This window comes from Protopterus annectens, chromosome 2.part1 (genome assembly GCF_019279795.1).
Source record: "Protopterus annectens isolate FY-2018-M chromosome 2.part1, PAN1.0, whole genome shotgun sequence".
Taxonomy (NCBI): domain Eukaryota; kingdom Metazoa; phylum Chordata; order Ceratodontiformes; family Protopteridae; genus Protopterus; species Protopterus annectens.
This window is the reverse complement of record NC_056729.1, coordinates 1,578,756,270-1,578,776,263: the sequence shown is the minus strand read 5'-3', so window position 1 is coordinate 1,578,776,263 and position 19,994 is coordinate 1,578,756,270. Positions and strand designations below refer to the sequence as shown.

The window sequence follows — 19,994 nt, the reverse complement described above, 5'->3', positions numbered from 1 at the left end:
ATGTCCAGATTTTTGCCCCATATTCCTCCTAAAAAGGATTGAAGTTGCTAAATAGTTTTAGACATCATATATTTTAGGAAAATGCATACCAACACAAATCCTGTTATTCTAGCAATTTTATTATAAATTCATGAAAGCAATATTTATAATCTGTCCCTGTTTATTTTAGGCTTTGTCCAGATTTCTTGCACTTGCAGTAAGAAGTTGAGGTGTATGTGTGTGTGTGTGTGTGTGTGTGTGTGTGTGTGTGTGTGTGTGTGTGAGAGAGAGAGAGAGAGAGAGAGAGAGAGAGAGAGAGAGAGAGAATGCCCTAGTTAGATCTAGCAGGTGGAATTTATTTTCAAGTGCATTTTCAAGGAATTGTGAGCTTCAAGGGAAACAGAGGTTACTACTGCTCATGCTAAGTCTGCAAATGGTATCATTATTGTGGTATAGAATTTTAAAGCAGTGTTAGCACAGCAGGTATGATGCAAAGGGCTGTAGGTTCTAGTCCTACAGCATGTACATTTGTATTTTAAGGAGGTATGGTACTGCAGTCCTTAGTATGTCCTCCTTTGGATGAGACACCTAATAACTATGAACCTGTTTTTCAGCTTGCCACCCATTCCTTATTGCAATATACCAGCTTACCATTTCTTTTAATGTAACATAGGCAATTTATTCTTCAAGAGCAACAGGCACTGAATTTGTAAATGAAACACTGAAATATAAAATTGTTTTCTAGCAACAACCTCTTCATTGGTTTCAGATCTCTTTAATGTGGAATTATTCAGATGACTTTTACTTCTGCAGAGATTCTGCATATTGATTGATATTGGTGGATTGTATGACAGAAGTTTGAGTGGCCCTTTATGGTTGAAATGTTCTGAATTGGGCACGTTGTCATTATTGGTTCATATGATTTGTTTCATTGCTTAAAGGAAAAATGTTCAGAACTATAAATTTAAAACACACTCTAACAAGTGGTGCTGTATTATACAAGGGATATAATTCATATATCGTATAGTATAATTAAAACAGTCAGGAAGGTGAATCAAAGAACTTTTGCATGGTTCTAAAAATGTGTGCAAAGGTAAACTTACCCTGCCACTGGCCAGATGCATTTTCTTTGAATGTGGGTTTCAATGCTGTTTCAGTGAATGTGGGTTTCAAAGGCAGAGAAGCTTTAATGTTAAGTCTGTTTTTATTGTAAGACTATTGCTTTGTTTAGGTTTAGTAAATGTCTGTCAGTGTTTGTGCTATAAAATTTGAAATAAAAGTTGTAAATGAAATCCAGATATCTGTAATCATTGTAGAAGTAAAGCATAAAACAGTATGCACACAGAGATTTGAACAGTGTCTATGACAAATGGGGAGAAATAGCCAAGTAATGGGACACTGGAATGGCTGCGTGGGTGGGGGTGGGGCTGCATGGGTGGAGGGGGTGGGGCTGCGTGGGCGGGGCTCTGGGTTTGCACCCCCCCTGCAAAAAGTCCTGCTGGCTCCCTTGGCTGGGATAAATTTGCTTCTCTTCTGCCTGATGTACATTTAATATTAATTTTCCTCATATACTCTACTGTCTCCAGTTTTTAATACGTTTTCCTTCTTCCACAGTTTTGTCAGGATCAACTCTTTATATTGGTATGATTGCATTTTTACTAATATAGATCTTATCTGCCTTCTGATGGCCATGTTTGGAGCATACACTTAATGTGGCCTTTCAATTAACAAACCCTGCTGTGGAACACCAGTCCAGTTGTTTATTTGTGCTTTCATAAAATTAATACAGTCTGTTCCTTCCATTTTCTGTGGTACAGCAGGAAATCTCACATTTTCTCTGCATGCTCTGTCTTCTAACTCTGCTATTTTAAACAACTTTTCTTGAGAAGCTGCATAGTCATCCAGCCTGTTCTTCATTTCAGCCTTCGATTTTTACAGTTTTGTCAGTTCATCTGTATAGCTAGTTAAAGCTTCTTCAATTTTCCTGCATTTTATTTGCATTGATATATTTCTTTAATGTTTCATTTATTTTAAACACTTCTTGAGTACATTTGTTTCATTTTTTTTCCTCTAAATTACTGGAACCCATCTCTTGTACCAAAGTTGACACTTAAACCGATTTTAACTGAACGGCTGCAGGATCTTTCCCAGCCAGTGTTTTTCTCTTCATCTTTTCTGGGGTGTTTTTCTTTCACATTGTCTAAATGTCTTCTTTGCTGGCATCCAGCAAGTGTGCTTACTAGCCAGTAACTGCATTTTAGCCAGACTGACAATGTCACTGCCCTTATTTCTCAGTTTCCATTTTCACATTGGGAGAGACGAAATTAAGCTGTTGATCAATGTGCAGCCATCTTGGAGGTCCCACTTGGATGCTGTTGTCCTCTTAGCACAATACCTAATAAGTAAGTAAGTGTCAGAGGTAATACAAATTCATATTTTTGTAATAGAACCAAATAGTGTGAACATTTGGAACTGTTGTGAATAGTTTTCAGCAGTATGCAGCCATGCTGCAGATTACACAGCACTTCCCAGATCTAATTGGGGTTTGGTTCTGAGGTGAAGTCCAGTTTGGAATCCTCAGGCAGTCTCATGAATTTGAAGTCCTGGAGAGTAGAGTGAAGATGTCCAGAAACATACTGAACTGAAACTACAAACCAGGGCACACACACACCAAGCAGCACCCACTTTGCTCGCTAGGAGAAAACTTGCTAAAAGAGTTCTAAATGCAGGAATCCACCACAGCACAAAAATGCAGTAAAGTATTTAAAAGCAGCACTAGCACACATGACTAATCTTTTCTTGCCATTTTTTGAACTATACTGTAACTATCTCTAATTGGTTATATCCTGCCATCAGTGTATTTCATTTGCTTTCTTAAGAATGCTGAAACTTCCTGTTTTTTCTTAGTACACATCTTGGTCTTTTTAACAGCACATTCACTCTCTCATTAACTTTGTAAATCTGTCTTTCCTTTTATAGACACAGTGGAAAGGATGACATAATATATTATTTCCCTCCATTTCAGATATCCATAGGAAGAACATATGGACCAGGCCCCTTAACCACAGCCTACTCCATGCTGGAGTTGAAGCTAGTGATGTTGATGGGAATGGGAGTGCCTTGTTGTCCCACTGCTTTTGGTGGCCTCCCCCCAGCTAAAGTAATCAATAGAGTCTGTGGTTGAATGGCAGCTGTATGTCCGTCTTAGCTGTGTTAAATGCATCCTGCAGCAAATAGAAGAACTGCTGACATATGGCCCCTGACCATCAAGTTATTGGTAGGGGAATTACCATTACCACCAGGCACAATGATCCATCTGCTGGTGATAGGTCAGTGTAGTTTTTTTCTGGCCTTATTGGCAGCCTTCATGCTTCCCCCCACCCCACCCTATTCCCAGCATAGAGTTTTCCCTTCATAATGTATGCTACCCCATCCCTTATGCATTATCCAACCCAACAAATTACTGTTTTTCTACCCTTTGTGTGTTCCTGACTACTCCATGTCTCCCCATTCCAGTATGTGCACAACCACGCCTTTTTGCATGTACTGTTTTCTACATATATGTTTTCTTTTGCATGCAGCTACCGCTTGTTTTCCCATTGTCCTTTAGCCTCCTCCCTTATCTCTGTAAAGAGACTATTTTTGCAAACCCCCCCCCTCTTTTCTCCATCCTGCACTGTGCTATATGCTGTCCTTGTGTGTGCTCCACTGCTTATTGCCATCCCCCTTTTGTACTGTCCTTATAAACCTTTTCTATGCCATTTTATGCATCATAAGGAGGCAACTTATATAGACCCTCATAACACAATCCATTAATTTATATGTGTGTGTGTGTGTGTGTGTGTGTGTGTGTGTGTGTGTTAGTAGTGCTGTTTTGTTTTTGTGCTGTGGGACATGCTAATATGTGCACTAGCCCTCTCTAATATGCCATTATATGCTGCTGGGCTGTCTTAGTTATTGTGAGATGTTTGTTGCTGGCCATAGAGACATAAACCTTCTGCAATTGGCTTTGTTCCAAGTTGGACTTTCCCTGTTAACAAATGTTAAATAAATAAATAAATAAATAAATTACGTTCTCCATACATACTGACATCTTACAGGAAAATCTAACAATCCAAACTACCGGTGCCAAAAAAGTGGCTTAAAACCCAATGCCAAGAAATGTATTAATGTACTTTTTGAGAGCTCAGCCACCCAGGGAAACAACCTCATTGATAAAACACCCCTAAAAGTAGACAGAGTATTCAGGGATTTGGTGACACATGCAAATAGTATCCTGGCTTTCGACCAATGTGTGTCAAAAGTAGTAAGAAAATAATTCTGTGTCACTCAACTTATAAGTAAGGGCATGGCATCTAGGCCAAGGGAAGTCATCATGCCATTGTACTCAGCCCTCATTAGACCCATCATTGAGTATAATGCTCCCTTCAGTATACATGCAAAAACTGGAATGTCCACAAGGATTCCTCATTAAAAAAAAAAAAAATACAAGATGTAAACGCAATGTCCTGTGCAGATCTCCTCAAAGTCATCTCTCTATACTCAGTTTCTACCAAACTGCTGATTAGGGTTTTATGCCTGGCTTACAAGGTCTAAGGATTTAATCTTTGCTTGCAACGTAAATAGGACATGTTGGAGGGACTGGTATGTATCTGACAGACTCCCCCATTCTCTGGAATAGGCTTCACATCCATGTGAAGCAGAGTCCTTCCCTAACCGTATTCAATAGCAACTTGGACCAGTGGATGGAAAATCGGAAATTTAATCCTGGTCTGACACCTATGTCACTGATGGACAGAGGCAGCTGTTAAATCTTACCCTAACTAACATACACCTCTTAAAATAACATGTAAGGCACAGTAACTCGTGGGATAAATTTGGGTTGCATGGCTAGGCTTATAAAGGTCCCAGTGGTCGTTAACCTACTATACACCTATGAAGCTATGGGGTGCTACAGAGGCTGTGCAATGGTGTACATGGCCATTGCTGTTGACTATGTGAAAAGTATATCCCCTTAGCTCTGTTGAGCTATACTAACACTGCACATACATGTGGAATGCTATGGCTGCAGTTCTGCTCAGCGACTTGCAAATAGCAGAGTATGTCCACATTTGTATTTTAGTTATTATCTTCACCACCATGCATCACCAGAGAGTTGCACAAGCATCACAGAGATACAGAATGCTTCTCAATGAATCCCACCCTTTCTGTCAACAGAAGCCTGAATGATCTGTCAGATCTTGTGGGTGCTGAAAACTGTATATTAACATGCTGGAAAATACTAGAGGAAGGACAGACCAATTAGCCTGCTACAGTCTCATCATTTCAAAATATCTCATTTTAGAAAACAAAGTTTTCCTTATGGGCTATTCACCAATATATCTTCCCATATCCAGTTACAGAAATCCTCCTGCACTTCTGAAGATAAGGGGACTAGAGCTATTCCCTTTCTTCTTGGCTTTCACTGCAAATGAAGATACAGGTGAAGTTTTTGACTGACTTTTAGTAAGACTGCTGACACATTGCTGACTGATGTAGTTACTTAAAATACTCTTTATTAGATTGTCTATAATTAAAGTTATGGGCTGCTCAGCTGAGAATTGGAAGCTACTGATACTGGTTGTAAAGATTTTACTGCCTTCATAAGTGCTGGCATTAAAATCCACTTTGGTGTCCCTAAGTAAACTAGTTCATCTCTGATCTTTATTTGAGACCACTTAGGCCTGACTACAAAGATAGTTTACATGGACATTTTTTTAAAAAAATTGCTAGAGCAGCATAGCTTTGCTGGTGGGTAAATGTAAATGTTATCATTCCCCCAAAATAAGATTTTCAATTACAAGACAGTTATGTGCTGTCAATATCCCCATTGCATTATTTCATAGAGACAAAGAGAATGAAAAAATTTCACGCTGTCGTCCTTTTATACCCTCAACATGCAACATCTTACACAGGTGAAAACCTGAGACCTTTCTGCAATTTGCAGCAACATGCTGTTATTTTTTCTAGTGACTTGGATTGTAAAATGGGACTTGCATCTGTGGGAGTGAGTTAAGATATAAGGTCTGATGGCCAGTTAAAGTGGCCTTGAAGAATTAATTTATGTCTGGTAGAAAGAGGTTAAATGGGGAAAAAATCTCAAGCTATAGCAAAGAAATTGAATGTGTACTTGGTCACTCAGGAACACCAGACATTATACTTTTCTTACTAGTTTATACATACATGCACTTGTTCACATGGGCACAGATGTATACACACACACGCACACACACACACACACACACACACACACACACACACACACACACACACACACACACACACACACACACACAGACACACACATTGCATTTGTTCTGTCTGTTTAAATTTACTTTCTTACTGAATAAACAAAGTACATCAAACTACTTTCACTTCCTAAAAGGAATTTTCCAAAAAATGTTTTTTACATTGCTGTAAGCAGTATGGTAGCCTATAGATATGGTACTTTTCATTTTAGCTGGTCTTATTGATCTATATACCCACTATACTTCTACATGAATGGAGGAGTGGTTGTGCCTTACTACTTTATTACTTATTTTTATATTTTCACAAAGTGAGATAACTCATTATACAAATGGTATGAATGGAGTTCACTCTCTCTCTCTCTCTCTATCTATATATATATATATATATATATATGTGTGTGTGTGTGTGTGTGTGTATGTGTGGCAAATCTAGCACAGTAATGCCAACAGGCTGAAACTGATCAGCAAGGAGACCTTTTAAAAAGATGGTTATAAATGTAACCAAATCACACCAGCATTTTCCTTTACATGGCAGCCCTCCTGTGCCTTTTGTTTTCAAACATCATCACATATTTTCTTGTCTTCATATCATTTCTCATAATAGCATATATCTGCCCTTAAAACACATATATAATAAATGGAGGCGCAAACATTGTGAAAGATAAACATTTCTCAGTTATCAGATTAAACTGATACAGGATGTATGTGATACAGCCCACTTAAATCTCTGTTGATTGCAAATAAAAGAAGAGTATAATTGTAATAATGATGAATTTTTCATAACAATGTTTTGAATATCTGTTCTATATAGTAATGTGCTTTGCATCTTCCTTCTCTTGCTAGAGCAGCTTTGAAAACAACATGATATTCTTGTTTGAAAATAATGTGATATCCTTGTAGGATGCTGCCGTCAGTGCCTAGCATTGAATATTATACAGCATGCCCTTCTAAAGACCTATTCATGACATGAACCACTGAATAACAGTGAAGTAAGAGCAGATGAACATTTCAAGGTTACCTCATACTGATGAGTGTAGTACACATATACACTGTAACTCACGATACCCACAGCTGACAACACTCCTACAAAGAAAACAAAGAAATATATATCTTTACTCTTGACACAAAGCCAGGAATTTAAACAGCCAGACATTTGCTTTCTTTTGACATATTTAATGTGTTTTCTCTTTCACGTCTGAAATATTTTTTTAAACACCTTTACTAAATTATCACATAAGACATAGGCAAATATACTAACAGAAAAGAAAGCAAACCATATTAACATTTTTCCATTTACGTACCTTATACATCGCATATCTTTTCTTTCATTGTAACTATCATCAGTCCAACATTACATACATGGTTGAATTCCTGCTTTCCCTTAAACTTCACTTATTCTCCCCATGAACATTATTCACCATGTAATGTTCCCACAATTTCCATTTATTTCCATATAACTTGCTCCTTTCCGTTTTAAAGATACCTCTTCCAGTTCTTTTATATATTTTATAATATTCAATACTTCAAATACAGTTGGTTTAGACTTTGTTTTCCATTTTCCAGTAGTTGCTTTTTTGACAGCCAAGAGAATTAAACTTAATGAGGCTTTACCATGTCTAGGCAATTCAGAGCCTGTGTCCCAGTTCAAATACATTATTTCCTTAGTTACAACATTTGCTCACCCAATATTTTTGACATAGTGCTCTGTAGGGGAATTTTTAAAATCTGCCATCTCATTATACTCCCAAAACATTTGTTCCCAGTTACTGCAGTCTTCCCCATCACACCTCAATATTTGATGTCTACCTTTTTACATCTGAAATGTGCTTCCCTATTAAATAAATGAAAAGTAGAAATGTCAAACGGCCAAATAAACGAAAAGGCCATTCCTCGAAATTAATATTGTGGGGGCTGTGCCCCCACACACCCTGGTAATTTTATATGCCAACTCTGAGATCACACTACAGTGAAGAACGGCCAAAATTTCCAGCCTTCACTGTACCACGATCTTACAATAGCGATATTGAGGAACAGCCTTTTCATTCATTTGGCCGTTCGACATTTCCACTTTTCGTTTATTTAATATGGACCCCTGAAATGTTAAGACCAAATCTGGTACATCATATGATTAGAGAGTGAGAGAATGAGTGAGTCAAGCAGTGAGACAGAGAATGAGCAAGTGAGGGAGTGTTTGAATGAATGAGTCTGTGAAAGTATCTGACTGGTGGCTACATTTATTTTTTTTTTAAACAAGAAATATTTTTATTGAAATATCACTTGTGACATAGGCAATAATACATTTATATAAATGAAAACAAACCATATTTTTAAACAAGAAACATCTTTATTAAATTATCACGTATGACATAGGCAATTACATTCATATAGGATCATAGGATACAAGGCTAATGGCCCTGGAGCCCTTACAAACCTAGCCAAGAGTTTATCCCCAAAAAGAAACCAAAATGAAAACAAACCACACTGACAAAATTTTAGTTGCAGACATTATAAACCACAAACCATATTGACATAATTTTAGTTGCAAACAATATACATCACTTATAATCTGTTCAGTCATTGTCAGTCAAACATTACATAAGTCATTCAGATCCTGCCTTCTTCTAAACCTTGTTCATCCTCTGTATGTATTGTTCCCACAATTCCCATTTTTTTCTATGTAATTTGCTCCTGCACTTTTCTAAAGATTCCAATTCCAGTTTTATATATGTTACTATATTCACTACTTCTAGTACAGTTGGTTTAGACTTTGATTTCCATTTTCTAGTAACTGATTTTTTTGGCTGCCACCATAATAGACTCAGCAAGGCCTTACTATGTCTAGGCAATCTGGATTCTGTATGATAGCTCAAAAAAAATCATTTCCTTAGTTACACCAATTTGCTCACCCAGTAATTCTGACAGAATAGTCTGCAGGAAATCTTTAAAGTCTGCCAATCTGTGAGGATACCAGAAAATATGTTCCCATTTACCTCTTTCTTCCCTATCACACCTCCAACATTTGCTGTCTACCTGAGGAAAATTATTTGGAGTTTACTTGGAGTATAAAATACCTATGTAAATACTTCCAAACAAAGATCCTAAATCTTCTAGACTTTGTTGCATATTTGGGAGATATGCATAAATCCCCACATTATTTCTTTGTGAATTACTTATTCAATTCCTCTTACCAATCCTTTCTAACCTCCTCTGATTGATTCTTATAGTTATCATGCAGTATTTTCTATGCTGTACTAATTATTCATTGTTTAACAGTAGCTTCTGTTCTAGATTCTGCTAACAACTCTAACAGTGTTGGTCTTTCACTTAGGATCCCCTTCTTTCTGTTTACTTTGATATCAATCCTTGATAGGGAAGGCAATCCCTAGCCTGCAGTCCAATAACTTCTTGGCGTCTTGCCATTCTATTACCTTTCTCTCTCTCTAATTATTTGCCCCCAGTACTTTGGTTCTTTTGCCAGTTTTTTTCCTAATAAATTCCAGCCCCCTCTTGCCTATTGTCTGCATCCCTAATTGCAGTCATCTCTATCGGCAAAATCTCCTTTCTCCATTCCTGTGTTGGCTCAGTTCTTACAATACTTTCTGCTACTTTATGGATATAGTATTCTGTATGGTTATTGTTATTCTCCTTAAGGATCTGCATCCAAAATCTCATCTCTCCTTGTTTCTTGAGCTTCCCAGTTTCATCATAATCCCTTTCCACTTTGAATTATAGGTTTCTGTTTGCATTATTTATAAGAACCTTAACTGTGTAACTCTGAAATACCTATTCAAATTGGGTAATCCCAAACTGTCTTCTATTGGAAGAATCATCTTATCCCACTTAACTGTTGCCATCCTCCTCTCCCACATAACATCCTTCAGCTCTTTATTATTAATTGCTATCCACAACTTCTCTGGTTGATAAAAATATGCCTGCCCTATGTATAAAACTCTTTCTTTTGGCTTTTCCTGGTTAGGGGTCGCTACAGCGGAACTCCGGTCCGCTAATGATTGGCAGTAGATTTTTATGTGCCAAGTTGTCAGCTCTGACGCACAACCTTCAATGAAGGTACGCCCATTCACGCATGTCTCCACACAGAAGGCACTCTAGCTGAGAATCGAACAGGACAGCATCTTACTGTGAGGTAACAATGCTACCGCAGCACCACCACCGCGGATCTGTCCTGTGTATAAAACTAAAGGGACTAAAATATTTTTACTGCTTGTATCTTGCTATCCATAACCATATAACGAAGCTTGCAATTCCTCAGTTTTTGTATTACCTTTTGCTTAGTTTCTTCTCACATATCATGTCCATCAGTTTTGGCATCACCTTTGCCATTCTTTTAGCCATTATAGACATAAACATTTTATATGTGATTTGGTGACTTTAACATTGACTGGATAACCTGTTCAAACCAGCACCCAACTAACCATATTAATCTCTATGGGTTCTCTCAATTAATAACAACTCCTACTAGAATTCATAAACAAAATAGAAAAGAAACAACTCTTGACTGGATCCTTATTAATAACCATCCTTGCAGTTATACCCTAGGAACCCTTCCAGATAATATCAGTGATCATATGCTTACATATGTGATAAGACAAAAAGTGAATATTCCACACACTCATAAACTAAGAACATCCCGCTCAAAAAAGCTCTTCAACCCAGATAACTTCCTTACTGAATTGCAAGCATGCGACTGGTCACCACTAACTCATCTTGAACTTAATAAAGCAGTGACCTACTTTAATACAACCTTTCTTCAAATCCTTGATCATCATGCCCCCTTTCACTCTACTAGAATAAGATCCAAATCTGCTCCATGGCTATCTAAGCAAACAAAAGAAAAAATGATCCTCAGAAATAAAATCTGGGCCAAATGGAGAGGTAGTAAATGTGCATCTGACCACCTCCTCTTCAAACAATTACGAAATGCCACCAAGAAAGATACTGTTACAGACAAAAAGGAATATTATCTTCACCTTCAACAAAACAGTCAAAAAAACCCTCAAAAATTCTGGTCAAGTGTTAATAAAGATCTTAAACCTGGACATTCACCTACCCCTACCCCTTCAGGCTTTCATCTCAACAATGCTACACAGATCCCTGAAGCCTTTAATAAGTATTTTACAGAAGCCATTCAATCGCTAGCTAACTCATTACCCACATCTACTGCTTCCTTACCAAATACCTCTCTACCCTCATCCAAGACCTTTCAGATTCAACCCATTGCTACATCTCTTATTTATAAGCTTCTTAAAAAACTCAAACCTTGCACCCCATCTGCTGACCAACTCCCATCCGAATACCTACAAATAGCTGCAAAAGCTATCAATTATCCAGTATCCATACTGATTAATAGGACTATCACTGAGGGAACAATCCCACCTTATGGAAAATATCTCATATAATTCCCCTACACAAAGGAGGCTCATCAACTGAACTCTCAAATTTTCACCCTATTGCCTTACTTTCCCCATTAGCCAAGATTATGGAAAGATGTGTTCATAAACAAATTCTTAACTACCTTCTTCAAAACAAACTTCTAGCCGACTGTCAACATGGATTCAGACCATTCCACAGCACTACAACTGCCCTCCTTTCCTTCTCTGACTCCATAAATAATAATAGAAACAAAAATCATTTCTCCTCAGCACTATTCATAGATCTTTCAAAAGCCTTTGATATGGTTAACCACAATATACTTCTTGACAAACTAAACCTTTATTCTTTCAGCCCACACTCGCTACAGTGGTTTAAGAGCTATCTCCAAAACAGGCAACAAGCAGTCCTATGGGAGAACAACCTATCTTCCTTACTCCCAGTAAATATTGGTGTTCCACAAGGATCAATCCTTGGCCCCTTCTTTTTCATTATTTATCAATGACCTACATCTCAATATACCACAAGCCACCTGCATTCAATATGCTGATGACTCAACATTAATCTGCACTGCTAAAAATATTCCCTCCCTCCAGTCCCTCACCCAAACAGTCTTCTTAACTGTCGAAAATTGGTTTATGCAACACTGCCTCCTCCTTAACCCCAAAAAACTAAGCTTCTTCTCTTTACTCCCACTCATAAATCTCCCACACCTTTCTTTACTATCTCCTCGAATAATGCAACCAGTATTAACCCTGATAAGACCACTCGATTACTAGGTGTAACTATTGATAACAGTCTCAATTATGATGAACACATCAACATCACTATTAAAGCTGTCAACAAAAAAATTGGGACTCTCTACAGAATTAAACCCTTTCTTACCCCAGTAGCTAGAAAAACCATTGCTCAGACACACCTGATCTCCACCCTCTTCTATGCCTCACCTATCTATACTAACTTATCCAAAAATAACATTACCAAACTCTCTATCTGCTACAATAGCATAGCCAGATTCATTACTGCTACTCCCCTAAGAACACACCATTATCTTAACCTCAAACAGCTAGATTGGTTAGAGCTAACTAACCACTTACTCTATCAACAACTACTCATCATTCAAAAGACCCTCTACTATCCTGATGCCACCCCTAGCCTTACAAAACTGATCATACCATATAAAAACCTAGCCACACTCCGTTCTAACAAACTCCTAGTATCTCTAACTAAATCATATAATAAAGCTGGGGATTCATTATTTTCAAATTCCATAGGTAAAAACTGGAATCAACTCCCTCAAGAAATAACTAATCAAAACTCTACCTGTCTTTTCAAAAAACACATCAGAGAACATCTTAAAGCACAGTGGTTGTGTCCTTGTGCTAATCCCGACTGAAACCATGTCCTCATTTACCTAATTTTCCTCCCCTTTCCCTTACTGAGCTCCTCACAAACACTTTCAATAGTTTGAGATTTATATCTGAGAAGTAGACTTTACCAGCAACCTTTTTTAACTTCATCTTGTGTTATTTTTTCTGTTTTATAAGTCTAATACAGTAGTATATATTAGTAGTAGTGTTATAGTTTCTGTTTTATAAGTCTAATACAGTAGTATATATTATAAGTTTATCTCCTATTTTTAGTATTTCTTTTGTGTTGAAATTGATTTTTCTTTTTTACCTTGTATTGTTTACTCATATTAATGCTTTTTTTGCCAAATCATTGTTTATTGCCTGTACTGGAGCTTTTCTCCCCGGGCCTCTACTGAAAACGGATACATGTCCAGCTAGACTAGCCCGGTCAACAAATGTAAAATAAATAAATAAATAAAAATCATTATCTGTCACACCAGAATCCTTTTTAATCCATACTCCTAAGTACTTCATTTTATCATATCCTCATAAATGTGAATATTGCTGAACCAGTTCATGTGCGGGTACATAATTTACAGCTATTCTCTTGTTTTATCTTCATTAAATTTGTATCCCAAAAATATTTGAAACTGCCTCAAAATGTTCCAGAACTCTGAAATGTCCTTTTCTGGTTTTATCAAGTATAACATAATATCTGCAAATAGAGTCAGCTTTTCTTGACTACCATACCAATTATATCCTTAAATTTCTGAGTCCCTCATTTTCTTTTCTAATGGCTCTGAATACAATGCAAATAACAAAGGGGACATAGGACTCCCCTGCCTGGTTGATCTGCTCAAACAGAAATTATGAGAGAGGAAACCACTCACTTTAATGTTTCTCCTCCAATCCCTCATATATCCTCCTAATCAACCTTCTAATCATATAATTCTATCAGGGAATGCAAATAAATCCATTGTCCTGCTCATAAGCTTACTCTGTCAAATAGTTTCTTTGCATCAAGATCCACCAGCAACAGGGGTATTTTTTTACATTCTGTTTCACTCTGGATCACCGATGCTCTGTTAATGTCAAATATTTGCCTTCCCTCCACAAAACCACATTGATCCATGTCTATCAGTTTTGGCATCACCTTTGCCATTCTTTTAGCCATTATAGACATAAACATTTTATAATCATGGTTTAGGTTTGAAATTGGCCTGTATGAAGCTGGATCTGATAGATCTTTACCCTCTTTAGGTATTACACCCACCACTGCTTTCTTCCAGAATGTTGGTGCTTCTCCTCCTCTTAAAATACTGTTAAACAAAACCTTCCAGATCTTTATCAGTTTTTTTCCCTCCTAGCTTCCAGACTTCCTCAGGAATACCATCTATTTCTAGGGACTTTCCTGTGGATTGGTTATACATCACCATTTTTATCTTATTTCCGCCTAGCCTAACTGTTAGTAATTGAGCCTCATCTACCTCTAACCTTGGCATATTTAATTCTTCAATAAAGATTTCCATTTGTACATTTTATTGATTGCCATATTTCTCTGCTTTATACAGACTTTCATAAAATTTCTGAAATATTTCTAGTACATCTACAGGATGTCGTGTTATCTTCCTTGTTATAGGCCCCCTAAGCTTAGCAACAAACCTTCTAGTTTCTGTTGCCTTAGTTGTGGTAAATGTTTTGTAATCTGTAGTTATTCTGAAAAACAATTGCTTAAAAGCAATCTTTCTAAACTCATGCATATTATTGAGGTTATCCCTTATCTTATATTTAGTATTATGCAATTTCTGCTCTTCTTGTTCTGTGAGATTCCCCCTATTGTGCAATGCTTTAACATTTGTCAGTCCCTCTAAATAATACATTACTTCTTAACCTTATCTCACTTTCTTTTATTTCTACCCTATTTTAAACTCCAGTTTAATTTTATCTCCCTCCCTAACTACATTTTCAGAAGAAATTCCTATTTTCTCTAATAACGCTAGAATAATTTCCACTATCTATTCCTTGAATTCTTCTCTTTTCAACAGATAGGTGGGAAAGTGCCAGCATTTCATTTTTATTTCATTACTCTGCATTTTTATTTTAGTTATTATTGTCACTTGATCTAAAATAGTTATAGGATGCATATCAAAACTTTCAATTAAATACACATGTTCCTGTGAAATGTAAGTTTTGTCTAGCCTAGCCCAGTTTTTGTATTCTGGGGAATAATACATATATTTACCCTGAACTCCTAGTACTGAATTTACATCTTCCATGCCAAATATTTTCATAAATTTATTCAAAGAACTACCCTCCTTTGTTATATTTTCCCTTCTGGGCCTCACAGACACATCTTTCCAGTAGCAAATCAAATTCCAGTCCCCACCTATAAGTAATATTCCCTGCTGAAAGCTGATTATTTCTTGAAGAATTTTCTTAAACTCCATTGTAGCAGTTTTAGGTAGAATAAAAATACAGTGTAATCCTCCTCCCTTACCAGTAGCCCCTTAGTAGTACAAATCTACAACTACTATCTTTTTATCCTCTTCTACAGCCATTGGAACTCCTCTTGCAATTAATATAAGTATTTCTCATTTCCTTTGTCCTAGGTATTCTGCTGAATAGCCTTCCTGAAAAACGTTCTTTATCAAATCCACTTGTTCATTTCTTTCCAAATGTGTCTCCCGTAGCATAGCTATTTGCACTCTACATGTTTTAATATAGTTCACTGCTCTTTCTTTTTTGTATATATCTGTGAGACCATTAATATTTAAAGATAATATAGAAAGTATCATTTTGTTACAAAAGTTATTATTCCTACCTTTTATGTGTAACAGTTTTTTTAAGTATCTAGCTGCAGCTTTTGTGTTACATGCATACACTAATGTTTGTCAGGTTTATATAGTTGTTTCTTATTATATCCATTTGAGCCTATGTCACATCTTACAAAACTTTTTGTTTTATTGAAATCCCCCAAAACAAACAAACAAAAAACAAATACACCCTAATACACCACTAAAACCTATTAACTCAGTACTATCACACAAAACTATGTACATCTTCAGATGTTGAAGTTTTACCCTCCTGATAGGAACAATCTTTCCAAACTATCAGCTGCACTCACAGAATTGGTTTAACCTAAAAGGAAGATTATCCATGCTAAGACTGTGCCTCTACTAAGTGCTGTTTGGTTTTGTCTTATCTTTATTGCTCTCCCAGATTGCGAAAACAATTAAATGCTTTCAGAAAACATACAGTTACGTCTACAAGCATTTGTTTATTTGCTAGATGAAAGCTTTATTATATTCATTTTTTTTTATTTAACTCTTGTGCTTTTTTTTGTCTCTCAAGTATTTTCTGTTGAAACACTGGAAAAGGTTCCACTGGCACAGTCTCTCTCTGTGGTCTTCATTTCCAAAAGAGCAATAAGCAGAACCTCCTTTTGTTTCACAGTTCACTTATTGGACAAAATTTGTATTTCCCCCTTAGCATGTTCTGCATAAAAAAAAAGATTTTATCCCTCTAGGGAAGAATATTCTGAAGATAGCTGGGTACAGCAGTTTGAATCTCAAGCCTGCTTTTTGACATTCCCTGATTAGTGGAATAAATTTGCTCCTCTTCTGCCTAGTGTACAGAGAGTAATCATTTTCCATAAACACTACTGTCTCCTGCTTTTAATACGTTGTCCTTCTGTCACAGTTTTATCAGAATCGACTCTTTCTGCTGGTATGAGTGCATCTTTACTATTAAAGGTCTAGGGTGTTTTCTCATGGCCAGGTTTGGAGCATACAGATGATGTGCCCTTTCAATTAACAACTCCTGCTGTGGAATACCAGTCCAGTTGCTAATTTGTGCTTTCATGAAATTAATTTAGTTTGTTTCTTCCGGCTTCTCTGGTACAGCAGAAAATGTCAGGTTTTCCCTACGTGCTCTGTCCTCTAATTTTATTATTTTTGAAACATCTCTTTTTGAGCAATCTCATATTCAGCCAGCCTTTTCTTAATATCGACCTCTGATTTTTGCAGTTTTATGACCTCATTTGAATGTCCATTTAAAGCTTCTTCCATTTTTTAAGCCTTTTGTTATCTGAATTGATATACTTCATCAGTGTTTCATTTATTTTAATTAGCTGTGAGTACATTTGACTTATTTTTTCCTCTAGGTTACTGGAAGTCATGTCTTGCACTAAGTCTGGAACTTGTACTGTTTTTTGTTGAACAGCTGCAGAATTCTTCCCAGTCAGTGTTTTTTCCTCTTCTCTTGTGATTGATTTTCTTTCAGGTTCTCCGAATTTCTTTTTTTGCTGGCATCCAGGCAGTGTACTTACTAGCCAGTTACTGAAATTAATCCAGAAATACAAATTTATTGGCTGTTTTTTTTTTCTGAGTTTCTGTTTTCACACTGGGAGAACTGAATCTAAGCTGTCACTCAATATTCAGCCATATTGGAAGTCCCAAAAACAAACCGTATTGACATATTTTCAGTTGCAAACATTATACATCACTTCTAATCTTCTATACAGTCATTGTCAGTCAAACATTATCTAGCTCATTCAATTCCTGGCTTCCCTAAAATCTCATTCCTCCTCCAAAACATTATTTGGCATGTATTATTCCCATAATTCCTTTTTTCAGTGTAATTTGCTCATACCCTTTTCTAAAGATCTCACTTTCAGTTTTTTTATCTCTGTCACTATATTCAATTCTTCTAGTATAGATAGTTTGGGCTTTGATTTCTATTTTCTAGTAATTCCTTTTTTGGCAGCAGCCGGAATTAAACTCAGCAAGGCCTTATTATGTTAGACAATTCCATTTCTATATCACAGCTCAAAAAATAATTTCCTTAGTTAGACCGGAATGCGAAGGTAGGAAAATGAAACAAAGGTTTAGTGGTTGGAAAGTATGGTGTTGGTGACAGAAATGAGGCATCAGATTTATCAAATTCTGTACAACCAACAGTTTGGCAATCATGAATACATTCTTTCAACATCATAAGCATTGACTTTACTTGTGGACATCACTGAATGCGTTTTGCCAATATCAGATAGATTTTATATATATATATATATATATATATATATATATATATATATATATATATATATATGTCAACCAGAGATGGAATTCAGCAGTCATGACAACTAGAACAAGACCAGGACCAGACTGTAGCACCGATCTTGAACTTCTGGTTTGTAAAATCAAAGTGAAGTTATGAAAGAAAGAGTTAATCAGACAGCCAGGACAGTTTATGATTTAGATAACATACATGTGGAATACTGGAGAAGACTTAACAACTGATATAAAGTACTAAATGAGAAAGATAAAGTCCGCAAAGAGTTTAGGTTTAACATAAAGACAACAATAACAGAGGAATCCAAGAGAACACTTTCAAAGACAAGTCAAAAAGAAGAAGCAACCCTGGATATCTGAAGAAGCTAAAAAGATAGTAGAAGAAAGAAGAAAAGCCAAAATATCCAGTGATAGAAAAAAGATGACATGTTTGAATTGGCTATTTCAATGAGAAATCAGAAGGAGCAAAGAACAATATTTCAGCACAGTCTGTCAGCAGAACGAATCCAAACACGTGCATGGGAAAGCCAGACTAGCTTTCCAGTGCATCAAAAGGATAAGGCAGAAATTTCAGTCAAGAATGGGAATGCTCAAAGATGCTGATGGAGAGATATTGAATGAGCCTGACAGAATTAAAGAATGATGGAGGAGTTATAGTGAGAATCTCTATTCAAATGATGTGTTCAAGGAGCATAAAGATGAAGACCTAAAGAAAGAAGAACCAGTGATTTTCAAAGAAGAAGTTATTGCAGCAATTGATGGCCTGTCAAACAACAAAGCTCCTGGAGTAGATGAAACACTGATACAACTCATTAAGGGATCTGATGGAGCAGTTGCTGTGTTGATGAGTTTGGAAAAAGAAAGTGACCAACAAACTGGAAAATATCTATTTTTGTACCAATTCGTAAGAATGGAGATGCCAAGGAATGTGGCAACTACTGGAAAAATGGTCTACTTTCTCACAAGCAAACTCTTGCTAAAGATAAGCCAGTGGCACTTGCAGTCATGTGTAGACAGAGAATTGCTAGAATCTCAAGCAGGATTCAGGAAAGGAAGAGGGACAAGAGGTATCATTGCTGATGCTCGATGAATACTAGAAAAGACTAAGGAATATCAGACAACTATTTATTTTTGCTTTATTGACTACAGCAAGGCCTTCACCTTTGTCATTCATGAAAAACTATGGACAACTCTATTGCAAATGGGAATACTGAAGCACATTGTACAGTTAATAAAAAATCTTTATGATGGCCAAGAAGCTACGGTTCGAATGGAATACAAAAACACAAGTTGGTTTCAGTTCAAAAAGGTGTACGACAGTGTTGTATCTTGTCACCATATTTGTTCAATTTGTATACTGAAGCCATATTCTGAAAGGCTGTCCTAGAGTAGGATAACATTGGAATATGTGTAGGTGGAAGGCTGATAAAGAGTCTGAGGTATGCTGATGACACAACACTGCTAACTGAAGCAAAGGAAGATATTGATATCTGCTGAAGAAAGTCAGAGAAGAAAGTCAAAGGATGGGACTAGAACTGAACATGAAGAAGACCAAGATTATGTTAACTGGTAACATCGATAAATTCAAGCTCAATGGAGAAGAAATTGAGATGGTTTCGAGTATGAACCTTTTGGGTGCCCTTGTGACTACTGATTTGACTCACACTCAAGAAATATTATGTTGTTTGTTACTGGGCAAGATGGCTATGAAGTCTCTAGATAAAATATTCAAAAGTAAGGACAAAAGACTGCAGATGAAGATAAGACTAGTTCAGACTCTCATATTCTCGGTTGTCAGCTATGGTTGCGAAAGCTGGATGCTTCGAAAACAAGACCAAAGGAAGACTGACTCATTCAAAATGTGGTGCTGGAGAAGAATCTTGCATGTGCCGTGGACAGCGAGATGGATAAACAAGTTG

The 19,994-nt window shown here is 36.7% G+C and overlaps 1 protein-coding gene across 3 annotated transcripts in view; it reads right to left on the bottom strand.

The window, feature by feature from the left end:
• LOC122794543 (claudin-16-like) overlaps nt 1-19,994 on the bottom strand; it is a 536,954-nt gene that overhangs the window by 119,861 nt on the left and 397,099 nt on the right. For all 3 annotated transcript variants that reach the window (XM_044063025.1, XM_044063024.1, XM_044063023.1), the window contains one exon: nt 7,285-7,349. In XM_044063025.1, coding sequence (XP_043918960.1) covers nt 7,285-7,349 — 65 coding nt within the window. The remainder of the gene's footprint in view (nt 1-7,284; nt 7,350-19,994) is intronic.